The 22,852-nt window shown below is 34.1% G+C and overlaps 4 protein-coding genes across 16 annotated transcripts in view; 1 reads left to right on the top strand and 3 right to left on the bottom strand.

The window, feature by feature from the left end:
* The window catches only part of unc-104 (kinesin family member unc-104), a 34,713-nt gene extending 22,989 nt beyond the window's left edge, over nucleotides 1-11,724 (top strand). For 2 of the 12 annotated variants that reach the window (XM_012279889.2, XM_076537246.1), the window contains 16 exons: nucleotides 662-834; nucleotides 1,381-1,559; nucleotides 2,109-2,246; nucleotides 3,404-3,541; nucleotides 3,617-3,735; nucleotides 4,140-4,509; nucleotides 4,574-4,664; nucleotides 4,875-4,990; nucleotides 5,055-5,598; nucleotides 5,681-5,870; nucleotides 6,160-6,407; nucleotides 6,483-6,785; nucleotides 7,393-7,680; nucleotides 7,749-7,885; nucleotides 7,987-8,088; nucleotides 8,167-11,724. In XM_012279889.2, coding sequence (XP_012135279.1) covers nucleotides 662-834; nucleotides 1,381-1,559; nucleotides 2,109-2,246; nucleotides 3,404-3,541; nucleotides 3,617-3,735; nucleotides 4,140-4,509; nucleotides 4,574-4,664; nucleotides 4,875-4,990; nucleotides 5,055-5,598; nucleotides 5,681-5,870; nucleotides 6,160-6,407; nucleotides 6,483-6,785; nucleotides 7,393-7,680; nucleotides 7,749-7,885; nucleotides 7,987-8,088; nucleotides 8,167-8,269 — 3,239 coding nt within the window. In that variant the 3' untranslated portion in view covers nucleotides 8,270-11,724. The remainder of the gene's footprint in view (nucleotides 1-661; nucleotides 835-1,380; nucleotides 1,560-2,108; nucleotides 2,247-3,403; nucleotides 3,542-3,616; nucleotides 3,736-4,139; nucleotides 4,510-4,573; nucleotides 4,665-4,874; nucleotides 4,991-5,054; nucleotides 5,599-5,680; nucleotides 5,871-6,159; nucleotides 6,408-6,482; nucleotides 6,786-7,392; nucleotides 7,681-7,748; nucleotides 7,886-7,986; nucleotides 8,089-8,166) is intronic. The other 10 variants (XM_012279894.2, XM_076537252.1, XM_076537250.1 and 7 more) reach the window with 9 other exon arrangements.
* A 56-nt stretch (nucleotides 11,725-11,780) lies between these two features.
* Nucleotides 11,781-16,596, bottom strand: LOC100875593 (exportin-4). Of its 2 annotated transcripts, XM_076537256.1 has the most exons (12): nucleotides 16,403-16,595; nucleotides 15,574-15,963; nucleotides 15,235-15,501; nucleotides 14,721-15,140; nucleotides 14,389-14,647; nucleotides 14,065-14,318; nucleotides 13,530-13,966; nucleotides 13,183-13,472; nucleotides 12,871-13,052; nucleotides 12,465-12,718; nucleotides 12,168-12,396; nucleotides 11,781-12,087 (listed from the first exon to the last, which is right to left on the bottom strand). In XM_076537256.1, the coding sequence occupies exons 1-12, from the start codon at nucleotides 16,451-16,453 to the stop codon at nucleotides 11,800-11,802; spliced, it is 3,321 nt and encodes a 1,106-aa protein (XP_076393371.1). In that variant the 5' UTR covers nucleotides 16,454-16,595; the 3' UTR covers nucleotides 11,781-11,799. The 2 variants fall into 2 exon arrangements, with proteins under 2 accessions (XP_076393371.1, XP_076393372.1); XM_076537257.1 differs by lacking the exon at nucleotides 11,781-12,087 and having other exon boundaries at nucleotides 12,220-12,361; nucleotides 16,403-16,596.
* Nucleotides 16,597-16,837: 241 nt separating this feature from the next.
* FRG1 (FSHD region gene 1) lies at nucleotides 16,838-18,244 on the bottom strand. Its single transcript, XM_003700956.3, has 5 exons — nucleotides 17,967-18,244; nucleotides 17,809-17,885; nucleotides 17,442-17,734; nucleotides 17,158-17,357; nucleotides 16,838-17,085 (listed from the first exon to the last, which is right to left on the bottom strand). The coding sequence occupies exons 1-5, from the start codon at nucleotides 18,023-18,025 to the stop codon at nucleotides 16,938-16,940; spliced, it is 777 nt and encodes a 258-aa protein (XP_003701004.2). The 5' UTR covers nucleotides 18,026-18,244; the 3' UTR covers nucleotides 16,838-16,937.
* A 1,737-nt stretch (nucleotides 18,245-19,981) lies between these two features.
* On the bottom strand, nucleotides 19,982-22,156 carry Ipp (inositol polyphosphate 1-phosphatase). Its single transcript, XM_003700957.3, has 4 exons — nucleotides 21,944-22,156; nucleotides 21,553-21,823; nucleotides 21,099-21,267; nucleotides 19,982-21,020 (listed from the first exon to the last, which is right to left on the bottom strand). Exons 1-4 carry the CDS (start codon nucleotides 22,154-22,156, stop codon nucleotides 20,576-20,578), a joined length of 1,098 nt encoding a protein of 365 aa, XP_003701005.1. The 3' UTR covers nucleotides 19,982-20,575.
* Nucleotides 22,157-22,852: the final 696 nt, after the last annotated feature.

Genomic DNA, 22,852 nt, shown 5'->3' with positions numbered 1-22,852 from the left:
TGAATTTCACAATCTAGTGTATGTGACGATAGCGTATGTCTGATATTTTATGATTATTAAAATTCACAGCAGAGTTGTGCTAATTATTTGAAGCAGACATGATCAAGTGGAGACTAATTCTCAAATGTAGAAATTTTGTAGCTGGAGGTACTTGATTATGTCTGACTTCTGCTGAAATCGCGTTTACACAACTCTGTGCACGATTAAGCTACGATACTGATCGTACTATTTCCTTCGTTAAAAGCGAATCGAATTTGTAATGGTAAATCGTATACGCACCGAAACGTAGAAGTTCACCAATCATTTGTTCCATTACAAATTCAACCATTCGTACGAGATGATCAGATGATGGTACGTAATGAAACATGATCATTTTCTGAATGTACGTTCTGCAATTTTATCTTTCAATTAATTGCGATGCACGCATGTCAACTATCTGATTCTGACGTTCTTTCTTCCACTTTGCTCTTCTTGAATCTTTTCGTTTGAGAGTTCCGAGTTATGTTTACTGTAGACAGATCGCTTGTCGCAAAACAGTGAACGATGCATCATCTGATCGTGGACAGAGCGTGGTGGTGGCTCCTTTTAACGAAGGAGAACCGTTATCCACGAAATGCTTGGCTTCTCTGACTGTTTTTCCTGGTAATTGCTTGCATTTCAGTCAACCCATTGTTTGACGCAGAGAGCAACTGGACCGAGAGAGAGTTCCAGCTGGCCGCTTGGGCCTTCCGCAAATGGAAATATCATCAATTCACAAGTCTTCGGGATGATCTCTGGGGCAACGCTATATTCCTCAAAGAAGCTAATGCTATTTCTGTCGAACTCAAAAAGAAGGTACATTCGTGGTTCATTTTCAGATGAACTCACTGGAATCAAATTTCAACGTGAATCATTCGCATCTATACATTATATGTACAGGAGGTTCACAACAGTTGGTCAAATTTTAATAATAGATTTATCATTGGTACAATTAGGGTAGACACTTCATCTCACAAACCCTAACATCTTAAAAGTTACACATTTTCAAGAGCCTTGATCACATCTGGGGTGGGACAGCAATTTTACCACAACTGTTTTAAACACTCTGTACATTTCAACTTTCATTTATGCATCACAAAATCATAAGACATGTCTACTCAAGGTTTTTAAAAAAAAAATGTTCAGAATGCTTCTTCTGTAATTAATATCTGGAGCAATTTTTCGTACCCCCTTTTTGATGTTCTATGAATCATATATCTAATACTACATATTTTAGGTTAATGAAATTAAGCCCTTCATTATTTTGCGTCTCAATTATTTGCATAAACTTTTGTTCTCATTGATGTTTATTTAAACAATTCTTTTTTTCCTGGGTTATTGTACATATTATGTTGTTTCTAGGTGCAATTCCAATTCACTTTGCTCACGGACACACTTTATTCACCGCTTCCTCCGGATCTCTTGCCGACTGTAGATGAAGACGAAGAAGAAGAACGACCGTTCCCGCGCACGATAGTCGCCGTCGAAGTGCAAGACACGAAGAACGGCGCCACACATTATTGGACCCTCGATAAACTAAGGTTTGTTCTCAATTTGCTTCGCGCAAATATGTGTTTACCTTATGTTTCATTTTTATTTAGAGGTGAGTCACGTAAGTTGGAAAATAATTTTCAAGTTACACGAAATAAGGTTACTGCAAGCGATTATATTTCTTCAAACTTAAATTCAGGAAAATGTCGCTGCTATACTTTATTTCTTTTACACTCAGCTGTAATGTAGGCTTCTCTTGATTAATCCTTAACATTTTACAGCTTTAAATTTTATGTGAGAGATGGGAGTCCAGTTATGTGTCATTAAGATGGACAAAATTGTGAAAAAGTGTAAGCTTGCATATATTTAATTAAGAGAAACCTAGATTGCATGAGGACCGTCAACATCTGGTAAAAAATATTAATTTCCATGTTCTTTTACCGTGAATGTATATACCATGTCAGTAAAAGTGGTGACAAGGAGTTTGCAGAATAACAAAACTGTATAAAATTGAGTCATGATCATCGCTTGAATCAGATACGTGCTTGGACAAAATCGCACGAGGAACACTCACGCAAGTAATACGTGTTGACTTGTAGACAGCGCTTGGAGCTGATGCGCCACGTGTACAACGAGGACTCGAGCCCCAGCACTCCGGAGGCCAAAGAGGATATTTTCCAATGTCTAACGGCCTACTCTAATCCGAAGTTCTCGCTCGCAAATCTTTTGCCTTCGAGGTTGGTGCTCGAACGCGTGACACTCTTTCCTCCTTATCGTCACACGCTTCACGCCCATCCTCAAATTTTACGGATTGCTCTCAAACGCCGCTCTTGATCTCGTCTTTCACCGTTTCCGCTCTCTTTTTAATACACTGTCTCGACTTCGAATAATGTCTTTTCAAACGAATCCTCTGCTTTGTGATTGTGCTGGCGATTCGGACACGTCGACCGAAGGACTATGCATGGCCGAGCGTGTTTATTCCTTGGCATTCATCAGTACAACATTTCAACCCTTGTTCTTCTTTCCTTTTTTGTAATTAATATGTTACAGTTTATATGAATCAAATTGTATTATGTTTAATTTGATAACTGTAACGTATTAAATTAGAAAGCGACTCAGAAACTAGTGTACGTAGATTTTCTATTTTTGTACTTCGAATTGCTGTAACTTGTAATTGACGATAATGTAGACATTCTTTTTGTACAATGCGCTACTGAAAGTTAACACTAAGAATGTAAAGATATATGTAGATATACTAACTTATAACTTATACGTATATCTATAGATATAAAGAATCTAAGATAGGGACAGTCTAAAAATATGGAATTTCTATAGATTATCTATTGCAATCTATATTTATAATAATGTAAGATTCAGGGATCTTTAGAAGTGTCTATGTATAACACACACACGTTTCGCTTATATAGTGTAGATGTCCTTTGGAGTTCATCTCCTCCTACACGTATCAATAGTGTCTCGCTGAACACGTGCGCTCCTCGCGACTGATTCTCTCACATTCTTGGTGCATTATTGCATAATGACTTCGACAAGTTTAACCGAAAATCACGTAGACCACGTACTTCAATAGCTTATATCCGCAAAACACTGTACTACAGCTTTTAAGATTAAAATACAGGGACAGAACCTTGAGCTTCAACGTTGAAATGTTGAATTGCATTTTGTAAAGCTGAATGTCCCTTTATTTGAACATTTTCAAGATACGATTTCTGGATACATGTGAACGCCTACAACGCACACGATGTTTCGAAAACGTGAATGTTAATGTATCGAGTGTCCTTCACTGTGCTTTTTGACGATGTTCGACTATGTCCTTTATCGGCGACGGATATTGAACCGAACAGCGTACGGATTATGTGTTTCCGTTTTTGTGCAGACAAAGACTTGAACTGATGCGAGAAATGTATCATAACGAAGCTGAACTGTCTCCTACCTCTCCGGATTTCAATATCGAATCCATTACTGGAGGTGATCCATTCTACGACCGTTTCCCATGGTTCCGAATGGTTGGCAGGTAAATTTAGATTTATAATGCTTTCATAAAAATTGCTATGAACTCATACTAAAGAAATTTTCTTTATCGTTACAGGTCTTTCGTGTATCTCAGCAATCTCATGTACCCAGTACCATTGATCCACAAAGTAGCGATAGTCAACGAAAAAGGAGACGTGAAAGGTTATTTGCGTGTAGCGGTACAAGCCGTGGTTGGTACGTAATCAGTGTCTATATATTTTCTTTATTATCTGACCTTGAATGTATTTAACCCTCACCTGGTTGAGGGGAGACTTGTTATATAAAGGCGGTAGGGTAAAGACAATTCATGCCCAAATAAATAGTACACGCAACGATAAATATAAGCCTTACTTATATAAGTTTAAATTAGTTTAATAACAAGCATCAACATTTGAAACTTAAGATAATTAAGATCTCATTGTAATTTTAGCAGGGTGAGGTAATTTGAAAATTGAATAATTTATTATTGGAACAAAAATGTTTTAAAGTAGACTGATGACTGACAAGTCTAAAAGTTAGTAATTTCTCCTATCTAAAAATGAAGTTATCGCTCGACGAGATTTTGGCGTAGGATTCTTCGTAACGAACCCATGTTCCAGAAGAGGAAAACAGCGAATACTCAAGTGGCGTCAGACAGTCCGCTAGAATCTCCTTCGAGGACGACCTCTTTGGCAACCAGAAGCAGAACAAACGTAACACATTATTGACCCAAACTCTCGAGAAGAATCGACAAATCCTCCTGCACGAAGAACGCGTCGTAGAAGGCCACAACGAGCAGAAGGACACAAAGGAAGAAGACGATATTGGCGATGCCGACAGTGGCAGAGGCGATAGTTCGGTTTCCAGCGACATGAAGGAGGAGGATCTACCGGATCATTTGTTACTCGGCTCTGAATTCACGTTTAGGGTAACTGTACTGCAAGCGATGGGTATCTCCACCGAATACGCCGACATCTTCTGTCAATTCAAGTACGTATCAATTCGCTACATAATGATAGAGATGATGTCATTAATAATTAATTATTATCTGCAGTTTCTTGCATCGACACGATGAAGCATTTTCAACGGAACCGGTGAAAAACACAGGAAAAGGAAACCCACCTGGATTTTATCATGTGCAAAATGTGGGTTACTTGCATTAAAAATTAACGTCATACAGTTTTAAATGAATTGTACATTTGCAAATGTTTAAGGTATCACATTGTGTTATGTTTATCACAAGTATATTTGGATTGTTTGGATATGAGTCTTCCCAAGTGCATAATTCATTTAAAACGCTTCTTGCAAGCTCTATACAATACTTTGTTCATTTACCCTTTACATTGCTTATTCAGATCACCGTCACGGTAACAAAATCATTCCTGGAATACCTCAAAACTCAACCCATCGTGTTCGAGGTATTCGGCCACTACCAGCAGCATCCTCTACACAAGGACGCCAAACTGGAATAGTAAGTAAACTGTAAATATTAATTTCGTGTAAATACATTTGACACGATGAACGTCTTTGTTAAGCAGCGTACGACAACCACCGAAGAGGATGCTTCCTCCATCGATACCGATCAGCCAACCCGTACGTTCCCCGAAATTCGGAAGCGTTCTGCCATCGCCTAGCACGTCCCACGTGCACGCCAAGTACGACGTGTTAGTATGGTTCGAAATTTGCGAATTAGCACCGAACGGCGAGTACGTGCCATCTGTGGTGGACCACAGCGACGATCTGCCGTGCCGTGGACTCTTCCTGTTGCACCAGGGTATTCAGCGTCGCATCCGAATCACTATCGTTCATGAGCCAGCGTCCGAATTACGATGGAAGGATGTGAGGGAGTTGGTCGTAGGGCGTATCAGGAACACACCGGAACCGGAGGAAGAGGACAACGACTCGTCGGTGCTCTCCTTGGGTCTGTTCCCTGGAGAATACTTGGAGGTGCCCGGAGACGATAGGTGCATGTTCAGATTCGAGGCTGCGTGGGACAGCTCTCTTCACAACTCGGCCTTACTTAACAGAGTGACAGCGTATGGAGAACAAATATTCATGACCATCTCTGCGTATCTTGAAGTACGTCATAGGATGCTGGTGATTACAGAATCTATTACTAGTTGTTGATCCATGGATTTCTGATTGTTGTACCTCTTTGTAGCTGGAGAATTGTGGACGACCAGCAATCATTACCAAAGATCTAAGCATGATCATTTATGGCAGGGACGCTAGAGTAGGACCACGTTCCCTGAAACATCTCTTCAGCGGAAGCTACCGCAATCAGGAAGCTAATAGACTCAGCGGCGTTTACGAGCTGGTGCTGCGTCGTTCTTCGGAAGCAGGTAGCCCAGGTTTGTCTTGCTACCCTTAGCGTAGTCCCCTCATTGCCCTTTCCCTTCCCGTCGATATAATAGTCGCCGTTAAACTGTAAAATCGCATCGAAGTAATGCTCCGTGTGGTTCCTTAGACTGCAATATTCGATGACTATTATATCATGATGAATTGGCTATTTTCTTTCTTGCGTTTCGCTTTTATCAGTTTGTACTTGAACAAAATTAGAATTTCGCTAAAATACGTCATTCTTTCTGACGATTCGCTTCTTCATTCGGTACCTACCCCACCTTCGCAACTGTTTTCCAGGTGTTCAAAGGCGACAGCGCCGTGTGTTGGATACAAGCTCCACGTACGTGAGAGGGGAAGAGAATCTTCATGGATGGAGACCTCGAGGAGATAGCTTGATATTTGATCACCAGTGGGAACTGGAGAAGCTGACGAGATTAGAGGAAGTAGAGAGAGTGAGACACACGTTATTGTTGCGAGAGAAGCTTGGCATAGACAAGGTTTCGTTCTGCAATAAAATATCACACGATTTCACCAAGAGCGAAAAGGTATACTTCAGAAAATTTAGATGAAGTGTTAAAGTAGTACTACGGATTATTTATAAGCTACTGTTATCGGTACAGGAAGTTTGCAATATGATGGCAAAAGCAACAAACGAACCGCATGCCAGCCCAGTCAAACTAAAGCGTTCAACGAGTAAAGACGTGTATGAGCCATGGGAGATGACTGAGAGGGAAAGAGAATTAGCCACGAAATATATTAAGCTAATTCAAGGTCGAATTCCGAATAAAGAACCTATACTACTTTCTGACGTTTCACCGGGAGAAGACACTATGGCTGACATGTCGACATCCATGATGTCTTCGGTGATATCGTCCTCGTCCCAAGAGTCAGTATACGAGAGAGCTAGTGATTACTTAGAGCAGGTAACCCTCCCCGCATGCCTGAGTGCTCCTGCTAGTAGCGGTTGTCCACGCTTCGTCGCATCATTTTACCTTGATGGCAAAAATAGATGTTTTCGAGATTCAAAGAAAAACGATACTCCCGTTCTTCACTCAGCGCTGCTAAATTATGTAGTCGAACATTGTGGAAATACTAGCTTAGCAATAGCAAAAAAGTACAGAACAGATGTGTGGGTATTCAAGGTTGTAGGCTTAAGTCAACGTTAAGTAGACTTGAGTAAATTTACTCGCACATCCCTAATTTGACCAAAAATTATTAACGAGTGAAGACAGCGAGATTCGATTCAATTTGAAAGTCGAACCTCCCGGTTTCGGAAAACAAAATTTCGCAAACTTTGATAAAAATCAAATTGAACTTCCACATTTGCTTTTGAAATTGAAATTTATCACGCAAAGTTGAACAGCTTCGCCGAGTTGACTATCGCGCTTTTAGCGCAATCAGCTTCTACGAATTACTTGCGCTTGATGTCTATTTTGAGAACTGATAGACGACAACTCGAGACGCTCGAGTGAAAGACAACCGCCAGCACGTTCGGACACGGTCAGGGTGATGCTGGAGTGTTACTTGCAGGCTGCTGGTATAATAGTATGGAGCAGGTCTAAGTCGTGCATCCTTAGGTTGAGTTCACCGGAGAGGGCTAGACTGCAGGAACTGCAGGAGAGCATATTAGCAAGCGAATCTGCCAACCAAACGTGTACCGTAGCGCCCGCTCCGTTAGGTTCATCTTCCCCATCCAAAGAGAATCTGGTGCTCTACGTGCCGGAAGTCGAAGAAATTCGCATTAGTCCGGTTATCGCTAGAAAAGGTTATCTAAATGTTCTCGAACACAAGACCAACGGTTGGAAGAAACGCTGGGTTGTATGTATTATACATTATTAATTAAGTATATGTATACACTTAGATGTCTATATCAAGTTGTTTGTTAGGCTGTACGACGACCCTACGTTTTAATCTTCCGAGAAGAAAAAGATCCAGTTGAGAGGGCTCTTATCAATTTAGCTACTGCTCAAGTTGAATACTCTGAAGATCAATTAGCTATGGTGAAAGTACCAAATACTTTCAGGTAAATTAGTGGATTGGCAACTTAGGCTGTAGTTGCATATACACTATTAGATTTCATTATGAGAAATTTTCTACATATACTAATAGTAATGTTCCTTTTAGTGTTGTTACAAAACACCGAGGGTATTTGCTGCAAACTTTAGGGGATAAAGAGGTTTACGACTGGTTATATGCAATTAATCCTTTACTCGCTGGTCAAATCAGGTATGTAATCTGTAACCTTGCAGTCACTTGAAGCGGTAGAACTAGACGGATGACTAATGAAGCTAAAACTGTTTACAGGTCAAAATTAGCGCGCAAAGGACCCACAGCTACGAACCTGATTAACGCATCGCCAGTTGGTCTAGCTCCACCGATAGATCAACAGTCGAACCAAAATAAGTGAGTGGTCGACTCGTTGGCCGAGGTAACAAGCGTCATTACGAAAGCCTCCGAGAAAATGCTATGCTGGTCGCACTCGGCCTTCAAGTCCCATGATCTTTATAGCTTTCGATTTTCGGTAGTCTTCGATTATTAAACGGCTCGGGAAAGCGTATTATTGATCGGTTACTAGCTTCGATGGCCGCCGATTAATATGTCGCCACGTCTAATTTAATGACCGCCAACCCTTTTATGCCTGACGACCGAACAGAGAAACGCTAACAATACGAAGCGTTCGTATTTCGAAACGAGTCGACAAAAAAATTGAACGCATTTATAAAACTAATTACTTTCCGTAATCGCGAACTCCGATGACAGAGTCTCTCCGTTCGTTTCGTAGCCTGAAACGTGTTGAAACGTTGACGAGACTAATGGAGCCCGCGATTCTCACTCTTACAATATGTATATTCAAATTTCTCGATATTAGTCGGTCGTGCGAAGCGTGGAACGCGTAAGGCGAAAAGGAACGTATTTATGCCTAAATAAAACATTCCTAAGACGATCATAGAGGACTACGGCAAGAGATACACATTGTTAGGTATAATTACATAAAAAAGAGAAGATGATGGCGCGCGAGGAAGTAAGAAAGAGAGGGAGAGAACGGAAAGGGAGGGAGCAGTAGCGAGATTATGAATTTCTGTGTGTTCATGCCTGGAAAATTCTATACCCAATCTGTGGGTATGGATTGCGGATTATTTCGAACGAATTGTAAACACGGTAATCGTTGAATAATTGTTAGCGATTTGTTTGATAATCCTTTAGTCCTTTGTTTCGTGTTGCGTAACGTTATACGCCTCGAAGAACGAATACTTGACTAAGTAGGATTATTGAAGCCACAGTTGGTTTCGTGACTCGAATTTCTATTCTTACTGTAGATCAGTATTCGAACAAGGAAACGGGTTTCGGTTTCAAAGGAATATTTTTACAACTTAGGAATAGATTACAGTATTATTTATTATAAGTTTCTAGGACAGGGTTTTCTAAAATCTTGTGGGCCACAATTATTAATTGGGACTTTTGTGTTACTTTTTAGAATTCTACATTTTTTAAATTCAAAAGTGCTGAGAGAAACTTGGGAATTTGAAATTTAAGAATTTAGAATTTTGAAAATCTTTTAATATTAGAATTTGAAAATTTGTGAATTTAGGTGTTTGGAGATTTTATCTCAAAAGAAATATGAAAACTTTTTACATTTTAATATTTAACACTTCCTCAATGGGTCCACATTTTGGGAATCTTTATTCTAGAATGTTTCTTAATGCAAACATGTATCTTATTGTTAGTTTGGTTAATTTGAAGTGTCCATTTTTTAAATTAACTTATTTCAACATATACCAAAGATTCGAGAGAAACGATTACCAGGTATCTACCGGATACCAGAGTAGATAAACTTGCAAGTTTCGAGGCGGTTTATTTTCTCGGTCATTTTATATGCGGTGGCCTACAATATGTATGCCCCGCTCCTGTTACCGTTTTTGCTTACTAACTGTTGTAGAATATGATAGTTTTATTTTGTTAATGACACGTATCGAGAAAGAACGAGACCGTAATAATCTGATAAGTTGTACGCACTCGGCGTTTAACCCTTTGAAGCAAATATTCAGACAAAACAATTGGACGAGAAATTAGTAATTTCTTTACTACTTTTAATATATAATATTTATCTTGTAGTATTTATTGTAGTTAGTTAAATTTTGTATATTATTAATTTTGTCTTATGTTATGTACTTGTAACCATAGTATCCAGATTCGTGATTGTACCCCATCGTTCAGGCTACCACGGCTATATCGTGATTATTCATAATTGTAAATTGGAATTGTCAATGCATTTACTTAACATTGCCAAGTGCATATTGTATTTAATGACCGCAAGTTTTCGCGTGGATAGTTGCTATACGATTCAAAGTACAACTATTATTTACCATTGTATTACAGGGGTAATTTAATTTTATATTTTATTCATATTGTTACTTAAATTCTCTTATTGAAATAAATAGTAATTGGTGTTGCAGAATAATGAGAAACAGTATATAATACTATTATGAGAATATTAATTATTTTGTTAAGATTTGTTTCACCATGAGAAATAATTTATAATTACATTTAATTCATTGATTTTGTGTAAGGGAATAGAAATCTGATTATCAGATTCATGATCTCTTTGGAATAAAAAAAGAGTGCAATATGGGTTGATATTTAAATAGATTTCTCATCCTTTGATCTATGAAACTATGCAATATTATTTAGCCTTAATTATTTATTTATCAAGAAATAACTCAGCTATAGTATTGCTAGATTGTTATTCGTGTTTAATAATGTACCAAAAAGACTCCAAATCCTATTGAAACATAGGGGTGGAAAAATCCATGTAAGATAAATATAAGAGGTTAATATAAGAATTATAATATTCATAACTACCGACAAAAGGCACATTAAACATGTGAACTGAACGATATAAGAGGTATACTCTCTGTGCATTGATATTTTCTAAGATGTTTATTGTATATCTATAAAATAATTGTACTTTAACAAATATAGAATTAAACTGAAGACTTACGAGATGCGCTTTTACACGATAAAACAAAAATAATCTATGCATAATCAAATTGTTCATTTTTTTTAATGCATAAGAAAGAAACTTAAAAAAATAATACAAGCGCATAATACATTTATCGAACTTACAATAGTATTTACATTTTCCATCGTATTAGTTATTATTTAGTTCTTGTACTAATAATGAACAGAGTAAGCAACACGAAGCAAAAAGAAACGTTGCTTCAGGGGGTTAAAGTCTTAATTTATTATTATAGAAAAGGACGAAGAAATTGGAAAGTAAGGGGGAGTAAAGTTAAGGAGACACGAAAGTGAATGGAAACAAAGAAAAATGATACGAGCGTTGCAGATGAAAAAAAAATGCAAAGCGTCATTGGTAAGATTAATAATCATTGTTGTTATTAGGAGTCAAAATACAGAATTAAAGAGAGATAAAGGAGGAAGTAAAAGGGAGAGAATGAATTAGTGCTTGTGCACTGTGAGAGAGTGAGTGCGAAAGGGACAGTGCGAAAGGCATGTTTGCTTATATATATATCTTATACAGATAAAGTATATTATATAAATATATAAATAAATTTAATATTAACGTAACAATTTTGTCAAGTGTCGAAGATCATTCGAAGGCGTACGAAGAATGGCTAACGATGATTTAATCTGTACCAAGTATGTAAGTTCATGTACTTGTTTGTAAGGTAACTAAAAATCTATTGCAAAAACATTTTCGTTTTTGATCGTTTGCTATGAGAAACATGCATCGATGCTGTAACTTGTATTAATTATTATTATTATAATTATTCGATTTTTCGCTAGACTCACTGTAAGTGGTAACGTGTAATAAATCGGTCAATAAAAAGCTTACATGCTTAACGAATTCCTTCTATAAGGGTACCCGCATTTTACGTTTAAAAATATATTTTCATGGGTTAAAGAAAAAAATACATTTTATTTAACCATTAGAAAACCACGTACATTAATAGTGAATTTATCAAAATTTTGTTCGAATTGGAGTTTATTCATACAGCTAGCGTCCAATTGTATATTTTCAGTTAATTGTATAAAGGCATTAGCTAGTCTTTGCGCATTTTGTTGATCCATTTGACTTGATAAAATATTCTGTACAATCCGCTGATACTCGTCTTGATAACAACATATTAAATAGTAAAATGGGCCACCCATGCATGGTACAAGATCAGAGTTAATTTCTTGAGACCAAAAAGCATTAATAAGTACCTAAAATAAATTACAATAAATTACAATAAATTACAATAAATATAAAGCTGCAAAGACACTGATCTTAAATGATAACTCACATTTAAAAACGGTAGCATTACAAGATTTCGTGGTCGCCCACTTGAGTTGTCTTTGTAAACCTGAATTGCTAAGAGTTCAATAATATCGCAACATATCATAGACACAAGATCACCAAAATTAAATAAACCTGATTCTATTGCTGCTAAAAGTCGTTGTAATAATTCAGGAGATAAATTGAGTACTTTTTCAGGAGCTAGTTTACAAAATGATATTACCATTTTAAAATATCTGTAAAATGTTGTGCGTCAGTTATGAAAGATATTAATGAGTTACGCTAAATTTGAATAGGTACTTACTGCGAACATAATAAAGGAAACTTTAATAAGTCTATAGTCATTATAGGCACAAACATACTTGCACCACAGAGAAAAGCATCTATTGCATCTCTGTTAAATATTTCGTTAAGATTCATTAACAGATGCATTAGTAACATAATATCCTCATAGTTATCATCTTCTGCAGTTGTGCTTGCAGTTCTTCGGTTTGAATTGAAATGTGTGTAATTTTGTATTGTGCGTAAACATATTTCATACATCTGTGCAGCCTCAGTCTGAAAATATAATTGCATACAAATTTAAAGTATCACAATTAACATGCTGACTACTATGCTGAAACCACTGAAAGTTTCATTATAGAGTATTTCTAATTAAATAAATGAAAGAATATACTAGTGTGACAAGCACATGTTAAAAGTAACTTTACCTGTGATAAGTAATAAAGGGCTTCACTTTCTTTTGTATATACACAGAGCAACTCGAAAATTAATTCCATTACTTCGTGATAATTATGATACAATGATAATAAATTTGGAAGTTCGCGCAACAGTGGATATATATGTTGCAACAGCAATTCCGAATTTTCCTGTTTCGTACCTTGTCCAACTCCTATCATAATATTAGAACACTTCAATGCTATATTATGGCTTTTCAAAATATTAGACTACATTTTAACATACTTAACTGAGGCTTTCAGAAATAAAATATTAACAACATAAAAAGGTTTGAAACATTTTACCAATAAGACGATCCAAAATATCCATAACTTGCATTTTAACATCCTCTCGATGATAAGATTGCAAAAATTTTTCATCTGTGGTAAGTTGCTTTAGAGGCAATTTATTTAATAATGGTTGTAAAATCTGATTCCAATAAGAATGTTTTGTATTCGTATCTTGAGCTGCAGAAACAATTTGACCTGCTGCTTGCATTAATCCTCTTTTAACTAACCGTGGGAGGTCATATTGCTCTTTTGTTGCTAAATTTACAATACTTCCAAATCGTTCAGACTTCAAGACGTAACTGGCTCTGAAATCATCGTTTTAATCAATATTTATTAATTATGATATCAGTGTTTTCACATACCTCTTTGGTGATTTGACGAGTGATAATAACAAGTTAATAGTTTCAGTCATTAATGCTGGCTCACTCTTAAAGGTGCTTATATTGAATTCTACTTTTTCTATCAAAAAGTTAACAATCCATGATACACCAGGCGTATCTCCAAATGCTTTTATAAATATAGGAGGTATTTCAAGATAATGACTTTCTACCAGTGGCAGGTAATTAAGAGATAATTTACATAAAAACCATGTTATGGTACAACTTAATTCAGGACTTAACATACTGTCTAAATGAATAGATATTGCAGTTTTCTCTATAGCACACAAACGAAATACGTCAGCAATTAAGCGTATGACATGATCTATTGATTCAGTATTAATATTAATATCTGATGATATATTGTCTGAAGATGCTAAGAATTGTAGCGTAAGGTTTACATCAACCTTTCCTTCTTGTGCCTAAAAAATATTATTATATAAATCCTTTTCTTTATTATGATTATGTAAATTTTTAATTGTTAATTACAATTCTTTATATTCATACTTTATGTACAAACCTGTTCTCTATCATAAGTAATTATTTCAGAAGGTATCAAAGCAATTTCACCTTCAGATTCCATACAAAGTATATTACCTATTATAAGCACTAACCAATGTATATCTTCATACAAATTAATCATACAACTATTTTCTAATGATTCAGTCCGTCCCACTAACATATTAAAATTTTCACGCATTTTAGATATACGATTTTCTATTAATTGTGCCAACAGTGGAAGAGAATGATGTAGTATTTGTCTTCCAATAAGTCCTGAGATGAAAAGCAGTTTTTTTATAACAGAAGTATATGCATACATGGTGTACGTATCTGTAAAATTTACCCATTATTTGTAAATGGTCCTTAAATCTGATCCTATCACTCTCTTCACAATCTTGTTCTTCCTTTTCAAGAGACTTTTCTTCAATATTTCTTATACCTTCCGGTGGTGCTAAACGATATCGAAGATATGTATCAAATATTTGAATGAAACTTTGTTTACAAAAATCAAAACTTTGTTGATTTTTCTCAGACAAAATATACAGCCACGAATCAAACAAAGCATTTAAAGCTTCCATGTATAAAGATTCGTCAACTGCTAACTGCAATAAATATTTTATAGTAATCACACTAATATGAAATATGAAATTTAGGATTACACATAATAGTACTTACCGATTTTTCTTGTGCTGCACTTTCCAAAAATAGGTATGTTAATCGCGATAATTGTTCCAAAAGCAATTTGATAATATCTTCAGATAAATATTTAGTTTGAAAAATTATCAGTTCTTTTACTATATTAGCAATTCCAACTGCTTCTTGGTCGATGATATCAACGCTTGTTACAAATTTTAAAAATCTCTCCATATAATTAGAGACGTACTGTACTGTTTTAGAATCTGTTGCAGTATTTACATTTGCTAACTGACCTAAACATGCTCTTGCATGGTAAGTTAATTGTGGATACTCTCGCACTTTCCAATACAGTGTAAAAAACAGATCCAATACACTTGGAAGTAAAAGTACATCTTCCCACTCTTCAGGTAAATTCAATGTATGACAATCAACTTCGGAAATAAATGTCATTATATATGGTGCAATGGAGTTAAGGGATTAAAACCAAAAATAATAAATTAATATTTACATATGGTAAACATTAAATAATATATTGTACTATTGAAAGGATATGAAAAGATTTGTTCAAAAATGGCCAAGAAAGTATATCCTCCAAAATTGGAAGTAACTGTTTAAGAAGAGCTATACTATCTTCCTGTAAATCTTTTTTAATTAACTCTTCAACTATTCTCATAGAAAATTTAAAAATCCTTTTCAAGTCAGGTTGGAATTGTCTTTTAAGTTCAATGTGTGCTTCCAATGGTAAATATATGTTTGAAGTTTTGCAATTGAATGCATATTCTTGTATTATTACGGAAATAAGATTACATGCTAAAAGTTTCTGTAAATATTATAAAACATAACATACGAAATTTTTTTTATTAAAGTAATAATATTTATTAATCTTATTTACTTGTGGTAAGTTAGCAGTCATTATCATGTTTTCAAGTTTGTCTAACATATGTTGCCGTTCCTGTCCACCATCATCTATGCTGCCTCTTTTGATTATAATTGCAATTATTTGTGATATGACTGCCCTGATATAAGCAGCTAAATTTGGTTTGCTTATAATATAATGGAAAAGATACTCTTTTAAAGAAGAAATATCTGATTTTGATAATGTTGACCATTCTCGTACTAATGCTATTTTGATTAAATCAGCTGCTTCAAAAAGAATATAATCATTTGTATTGGTTTCCAAAATTTGTCGACAAAGTTCATAAGGACAGTTAGTTTTTCGAAAACTTAAAAAAACTTGTTCAGCAGACTGACGTTGTTGTACCGAAATTAAGTTTGGTGGTGCCTAAAAATAAAATGTAATTATTAAAGAAAACATTTCAAGAAATGAATATTTATGTTCCTAATGTTCTGAAAAATATTAATCATAATTACAACTGACAAATTTATAAATATCTCAAATACACAAAACACCCACACATATATTATATATATAATTAAAAAAAGAAAACAGTGAATAATTTTTTAATCCAAATAAATTATATTTTGGTTACAATACAATTAGAAATATTGTAATTAAATACAAATTCATATTTCAAAACATTAAAGATTAAACATTAAGTCCTGGTTCTTTCAATTTTCTTTTCTATTACATTAAATTTTTACTGTAATGTTTATTTCATTCTACAATACTTTTATATTGTATTATCGTGCGCAATTTGTTTACAAAATATTATTATAACCTTCACAGAGGTATTGAAATACGTTAGAAAACCTTAATTTACCAAAATCACTTCAGCTGCTTTTTCCAATTCATTTATTAATTGTTCAGCCATTTGTTAAATATCTATGATTTTCTTTTATGCTAAAATAATTGTTTGCAAACAAAGTTTAATTGTGAAATCCGGCACACTTATAGTTCAATGCACACAATTTACTTGTTAGAAACCATTCTTATTTTCCGCTCAACGAGGAGTATGAACATAGTATAGGTATAACTATACTGCCTAAACCAAAACCCATATCCCTGTGTATGAAACTTAATTTTGTTTGTTCGTATATAATAAATTAAAATTTAGTATATTTATTATATTAATAATTCTATAAATAAATAATTCCATATTAGCAATTGTACCAAAAATATTTTATAAACATTTTACTTTCACTACTAACTTGTTCCTGTTAAATTTACTATTCTTTAAGAAATAACAGACACATAATAGACTGAACTAATTTTATTAAATATATATACATTTAAAAAATGAGTCGCTCGATAAAATTATATGGAAACATTTTCCATTACAGAATATAGATACAAAATTATTTACAATATCGATCTGCTTTCATTTTACTTCTTCTATCTAATAAAGTTTCGTGTAAGTTTCCCTCGCGTTTTGCCTTCTCTAATTCAGAACGATTTGTCTGATTTATTTTCAGTTTTTTGTCCTGGAATTTTTGGAACTTCCTCCTAAAAAAAAAGTTTCCATAATTAAACTTCTATGACTATTGAATACAATTATTAATCATTATCATTACTTACACGTAATTTATTTCAACATCATGAAGAGAACCTTGCTCTTCTTTTGGAACATCTTTATTTGGATCTTGGGTTTTCTGAGTTATACTTCTTATTATACAAAATTCAGAGGAGCCAGCAGTTCTGCTCTGGCAAATAATATCGTCTTCGTCTGTAACTGACATAAAGCAATTGTTGCTATTTAGAATAGCAAGCTTATTATCCTAAAAAAATATTCATTTTTACATAGTTGTACATTGACACAATAAATAGTTATCAATAAGAATTATTATGTATTAATAACATACCTGAAAGATTGGTTCCCATTGTTCGATTGTGCCCACTGCATCGCTTCTTCCAACAACAATACCATTTTTATCAACACCTAAATATTTCCCATAACCAGATTTCAGTGCAACTTTAGTTTCACCTATTGGAAATGCTGTCAGAATCTCTTCTGGCGAAGGTCCTTCACCTTCATCGTGAGGTGCACCCAGAGTAAATAAACCATTGTCCAAAGCTTTCATGTATGTATGATTTCCAAATTCAATTGCCACTGTGCCAGTAACATCCGATACTTGTGTAGCTTTCCACCACCCACCTATGATTTAAACATGTCATAAGCTGTATAATAACATATATTATCACAAATAATAATATAAATAATCAAAATACCATGGGTCACAGTGTCTTTGTTTTCAGAAGTAGTAACATGTTCTTTTTCCTGCCGTTTTGCTTTTCGTTTCTTTGACCTATATATTTTACATATCAAGTTGTAATAAATTTATATAAAATAATAACATTGTTAGATCAACTCTGAGGTTCAGTTATACCTTATTTTTTCACCTTTCAAGACAAGTTTTCCTGTTCTAACTTTATCGTATTCTGACATTTTCACGATCTTCTGTTTTGTGTATACTCAAGCGCAAATCCAGTTTCCCTAGGAAAACGGTAGGCAAGGGGAGGCCTCTATCGCTCACTATACCAATCGTGCATTATGCCTAATTCACAGGGTTCAATAAATAATACATTTTCCTCAAACAAATTAAGGGGTGAAAAAATTTCACTCTGGGCTCAAAATACACTCCTGGAAATTAATGGTCAATTTTGAACTTTGACCCTATGCGCAGTAACAAACTGTTTAAATAGTGCAGTTTATGGACTGAAAAATTGGTTTCCATCTAGCGGCGGGACGGGTGAACTAAACCTAAAAAATGAGAGTGCACACTCATATAAAGAAAAAAAAAATAATATTTCGGCACTTTGACGACGTAGTATGGTTCCTGAGGCATTTAGAAACAAATTTCTATTATGGTTTGATGCGTTTTGATGCCTAATAAAGCCAGAAAATCAATTTTTGTCGAATTCGGTCCAAAACGGTACAGGTGGCGCCATCTAGCGTCGAGCGGCGGAACTACGAAAAACTAAAATTACAATTTTCTCCGAAATTAGGCAATTTTACGAATTTCTGAGAGTCAGAAATTGTTCTGTGACCTCTCTAGAACCTATATAGTACCGCAAGGACTTCCTCAGAGCGCTAGAAAGGAAAATAAAAAAATAGGTCAAAACATGGACTAAAAAATTGGCGTCCATCTAGCGGTGAAAGTTGGAACTACAAAAATATAAAAATGCGATTTTCTCGAAAATTAGCGAACTTTGAGTATTTCTGAGGCTCAGAAAGTGTTATGTGATCGCATTAGAAGCAAAATAATGCAATAAAAGCTTCCTAAAGGGCTTAATAAAGAAAATTAAAAAAATGTCATTTTATGGAGAAAACTAGTGGCGCCATCTAGCGGCGAAACAGCGAACTAAACTGAAAAACCGTATGTCAGTACACGCGTTAAGGAAAAGTACAAAACGTAATATTTCGCAACTTTGGCGACGTGGTATGCTTCTTTAGACATTTTAAAGCAATTTTTGTTGAAAAAGATATTCATTTTTCGGCCTATTAAGCCCAGAAAATCAATTTTTATTTGACCCATTTACTGCGAGTTCGGACATACGTTTTTTCAGTTTAGTTCGCAGTTCCGCCGCTAAATGGCGCCACCAGTTTTCTCCATAAAATGACATTTTTATAATTTTCTTTATTAAGCCCTTTAGGAAGCTTTTATTGCATTATTTTGCTTTTAATGCGATCACATAACACTTTCTGAGCCTCAGAAATACTCAAAGTTCGCTAATTTTCGAGAAAATCGCATTTTTATATTTTTGTAGTTCCAACTTTCACCGCTAGATGGACGCCAATTTTTTAGTCCATGTTTTGACCTATTTTTTTATTTTCTTTTCTAACGCTCTGAGGAGGTCCTTGCGGTACTATATAGCTTCTAGAGAGGTCACAGAACAATTTCTGGCTCTCAGAAATACGTAAAATTGTCTAATTTCGGAGAAAATTGTAATTTTAGTTTTTCGTAGTTCCGTCGCTCGCCGCTAGATGGCGCCACCTGTGCCGTTTTGGACCTAATTCGACAAAAATTGATTTTCTGGCTTTATTAGGCATCAAAACGCATCAAACCATAATAGAAATTTGTTTCTAGATGTCTCAGGAACCATACTACGTCATCAAAGTGCCGAAATATTGCCCTTTGTATGCGCAGTAAAATTGTTAGGTTAGGTGCGGAACGCCTCAATCAAACAGTCCTAGTAATAAAATATGAACATTAACTTGTTGTAAAGAAATTAATTTAAAAAATTACTAGCATTTTGAAAGTCTTATCCTAATAAGCATTTTAAAATTCATATTTTCGCGCGCTGTCTGAAAATAGTACCACTAGCGTCATTCAGCACCGTGCGCGTGCACGAAGCAGACAATCAAAAGGTATCTAACTTTTTAAATTGATTATTTTAATAAAATTCATTCTATCAGTAGCTTTTATTTTAAACAACTTTTACAGTTTTACAATTGTAATTCTGTATTCATATCACAATCATATAATCATTACAAAATTTAAACATTAGATAAAAATAAATAAAATGATTCATATAATTTTTTCACTTTAAGTACCATTAATACTTTGCTATACATTCATTTTTTGGTTCATAAAAAATATCCATATTTTGATAAAAGCCTATTACTATGTATTTATCAACAAATATATATTATGGACACATATGTAACAATTAAGAAGAAAATGGAAGCATTGCTTGTATGAACATCGATCTACTTGCACATCATAAAGAAGCAACTTCCTTTTCAGATAACAACATTTAAATACTATAAACAACTCTCAAATTTTATATTCAATGCTACAAATATTCTCATTTATATTAATTATTAAATAATAAAAATTGTTACAATACTATAAAACAATCTAAAATTAAGCAAAGTGAAAATTGTCTGTTAATTACGTAAAACTGCATTTAATATTAAATGCAATAAAAATATCTTGAAACACTGGCAACAATTAATACATAAAACATATATATAAAATATACCCACAAACACTTATTTGCATAAAATGGACTTCAAGGTCTGCAGAATTTCAAAATTTCTATATGCAATTAAACCATTGCTATTAGAAAAATTGGAAGATGTAGATAAATATTTTATATCCAAATACTCTGAATCAGAATCATTTATAAAACTTCGAAATTCAATGATACCTCCATCTAAGGAACGCAAAAGGGCTTGTGGACCACAAGTGTCCCACTTATATGTGGAACCTTTGGATAAAATATAAGCATCAACATGTCCAAGAGCAACATTTAGTATTTTATAACCTGCACCAGCTGCTTCTACCAAAGTAAATCCAGCATCTAACAACTTCGATTTTACATTTTCATCTTCCATTCTACTAAGAACAACTATTTTTTTATCATCAGGTTCTTTGACTATAGAACATTTTCTAATATCATTTTCCGCAAATCCCCAATAACAGTTTCCTTTCCACCTATTAAATAAATGATGAAATATATTTAAATAATAATACCTTATTAAACACAAATTATATGAGTTTTATGTTATTTACTGTGAATCTATGTTCGTGTAAAAAGGTTGATTAACTACTCCCACAACAGGAACACCTGTGCTCTTTAAGTAGGCTCCAATTAAAACAGTAACACAGCGTAAACCGCTCAAATGTACTCCAGTGACATCATCCACATTTTCACCTCCATTTATATAATCTGCAGTTGAATCTAGAAAAGTTCCACGAATTGCTCCTCAGGCATGCTTTATTAAACTATAAAACAAATAAAGGATTTAACAGATAATTTGCTTACCTTTACATAATAACATAAATTACTAATAAAACCATAGTGAAAGGAGAAAAATAAGATTAAACAAATAAAAATATTTACCATATAAATTTCCCACACACAGTGTTTCAAGACAAACAATAGAATTAATATTATTATATTTGTTATATACAAATAATACTAGTTAACTTTGGAATATTTAAATCATATTATTTTGTTTCTTACCAATTGGATCAATCCATATACCAAGATCATGTACATTAATATCAAAATCAGATGGTAATTCTGCTACCATTGGAATGTCTAATAGCTGGACATCTTTGTGGACTTCTGTGGCCAATAATTCTGCACTTGCAATATCACTACCCATTACCTTGGCTAATAATTGAGTTGTTTCCTCTGCAGTAGGACAAACTTCGACCACTATAGATTCACCCAAAGCATTACTAAATGTATTACTTTCTTCTCCTTGTACTACTTTGGCCAATTCTGGAAACTAATTCTCTATAAATGTTTTTCTATTTAAACAACCAACTCAATATATTTTATCAAAGTGGTAAATTCTGAAATTTACTACAAAATATAGGTAACTTAATGAAACATTATATTACCTTACCTCTAATGCAATGTCATGTTTAATTGTCTCTTGTATTAGAACATCGGCTAAGGTTTTGAAATCTTGAAAGAAACGAGGATTCTTTTCTTCCTCTGATTTTTCTTGTACAAGCAGCTTAAAGAGAGCATCATTGTATCTGCAAGCTCTTGCAATATTTGCTGCTTTCTCAGAAACTCGCAGAAGAACTGATAACAATCTGCTGCCGTCTTTCATTTTAATAATTATTTTTCAGATCCAGAAAGATGTAATACTATAAACTTGTTATAAGTTTCAATTATTGAACAGAATTTAGTTTAACAAATTTAAACAATTGCGTGTTGTACTAAACGCGTTAAAAACTCGATATGAATCCGTACAAATTGCATTATGTAACTACAATATACTGATTTAACGTAATTATTTAAATATAAAACCTAGCCGCGAATACGAAGTTGACGTTAAAGTCAGAATATCAAAATAGCAAATTAATCATTCATGCATCATAATTAGCAAATGACGCACACGGACAATATTTCCATTTTTATCCTCTTATTTTCAGTGTAACATTAACAAAATGTAAAATGTTCTTTATATACAATTAAGTATAAATATAATTCTTTAAAACACTTAAGAACAAAATTTCAAAATCAATCAATTTATAATTCGAATAAGATTAGCTTTTTAGATTTGTTGTTTGACACATTGTTAGTTTTATGTTTATACTGAAAGCGAACATAACCTCTCCTTTACATAACCTATAATTATTCATATGTACAAGCAATATGTGAATTGTGCTGATATCATGAATAGTCTGTAATACAGCAAAATCCGTATGGAATTAAATCTATCATTAGTATATTCATTTTATATACATATGTAACTCTACGTTTTGTGTTATTAATAAAATGTAATATTGCGAATATAATAATA

The sequence above is a fragment of the Megachile rotundata genome, chromosome 11, assembly GCF_050947335.1.
Source record: "Megachile rotundata isolate GNS110a chromosome 11, iyMegRotu1, whole genome shotgun sequence".
Lineage (NCBI taxonomy): Eukaryota > Metazoa > Arthropoda > Insecta > Hymenoptera > Megachilidae > Megachile > Megachile rotundata.
This window is presented reverse-complemented; position numbering and strand designations above follow the sequence as displayed.

What these genes read in the sequence shown, in the direction of transcription:
- LOC100875593 (XM_076537256.1), bottom strand. Translation starts at nt 16,453, where the DNA reads ATGGCTGAACAATTAATAAATGAATTGGAAAAAGCAGCTGAAGTGATT. An exon ending in GGACCATTTACAAATAATGG is followed by an intron (nt 14,319 to 14,388) that starts GTAAATTTTACA and finishes TTTTCATCTCAG; the next exon opens with GACTTATTGGAAGACAAATA. An exon ending in TTACTTATGATAGAGAACAG is followed by an intron (nt 13,967 to 14,064) that starts GTTTGTACATAA and finishes AATATTTTTTAG; the next exon opens with GCACAAGAAGGAAAGGTTGA.
- FRG1 (XM_003700956.3), bottom strand. Translation starts at nt 18,025, where the DNA reads ATGTCAGAATACGATAAAGTTAGAACAGGAAAACTTGTCTTGAAAGGT. An exon ending in TTGAAAGGTGAAAAAATAAG is followed by an intron (nt 17,886 to 17,966) that starts GTATAACTGAAC and finishes TAAAATATATAG; the next exon opens with GTCAAAGAAACGAAAAGCAA. An exon ending in AATGGGAACCAATCTTTCAG is followed by an intron (nt 17,358 to 17,441) that starts GTATGTTATTAA and finishes ATATTTTTTTAG; the next exon opens with GATAATAAGCTTGCTATTCT.
- Ipp (XM_003700957.3), bottom strand. Translation starts at nt 22,156, where the DNA reads ATGAAAGACGGCAGCAGATTGTTATCAGTTCTTCTGCGAGTTTCTGAG. An exon ending in AACATGACATTGCATTAGAG is followed by an intron (nt 21,824 to 21,943) that starts GTAAGGTAATAT and finishes ATAGAGAATTAG; the next exon opens with TTTCCAGAATTGGCCAAAGT. An exon ending in TACACGAACATAGATTCACA is followed by an intron (nt 21,021 to 21,098) that starts GTAAATAACATA and finishes TTTATTTAATAG; the next exon opens with GTGGAAAGGAAACTGTTATT.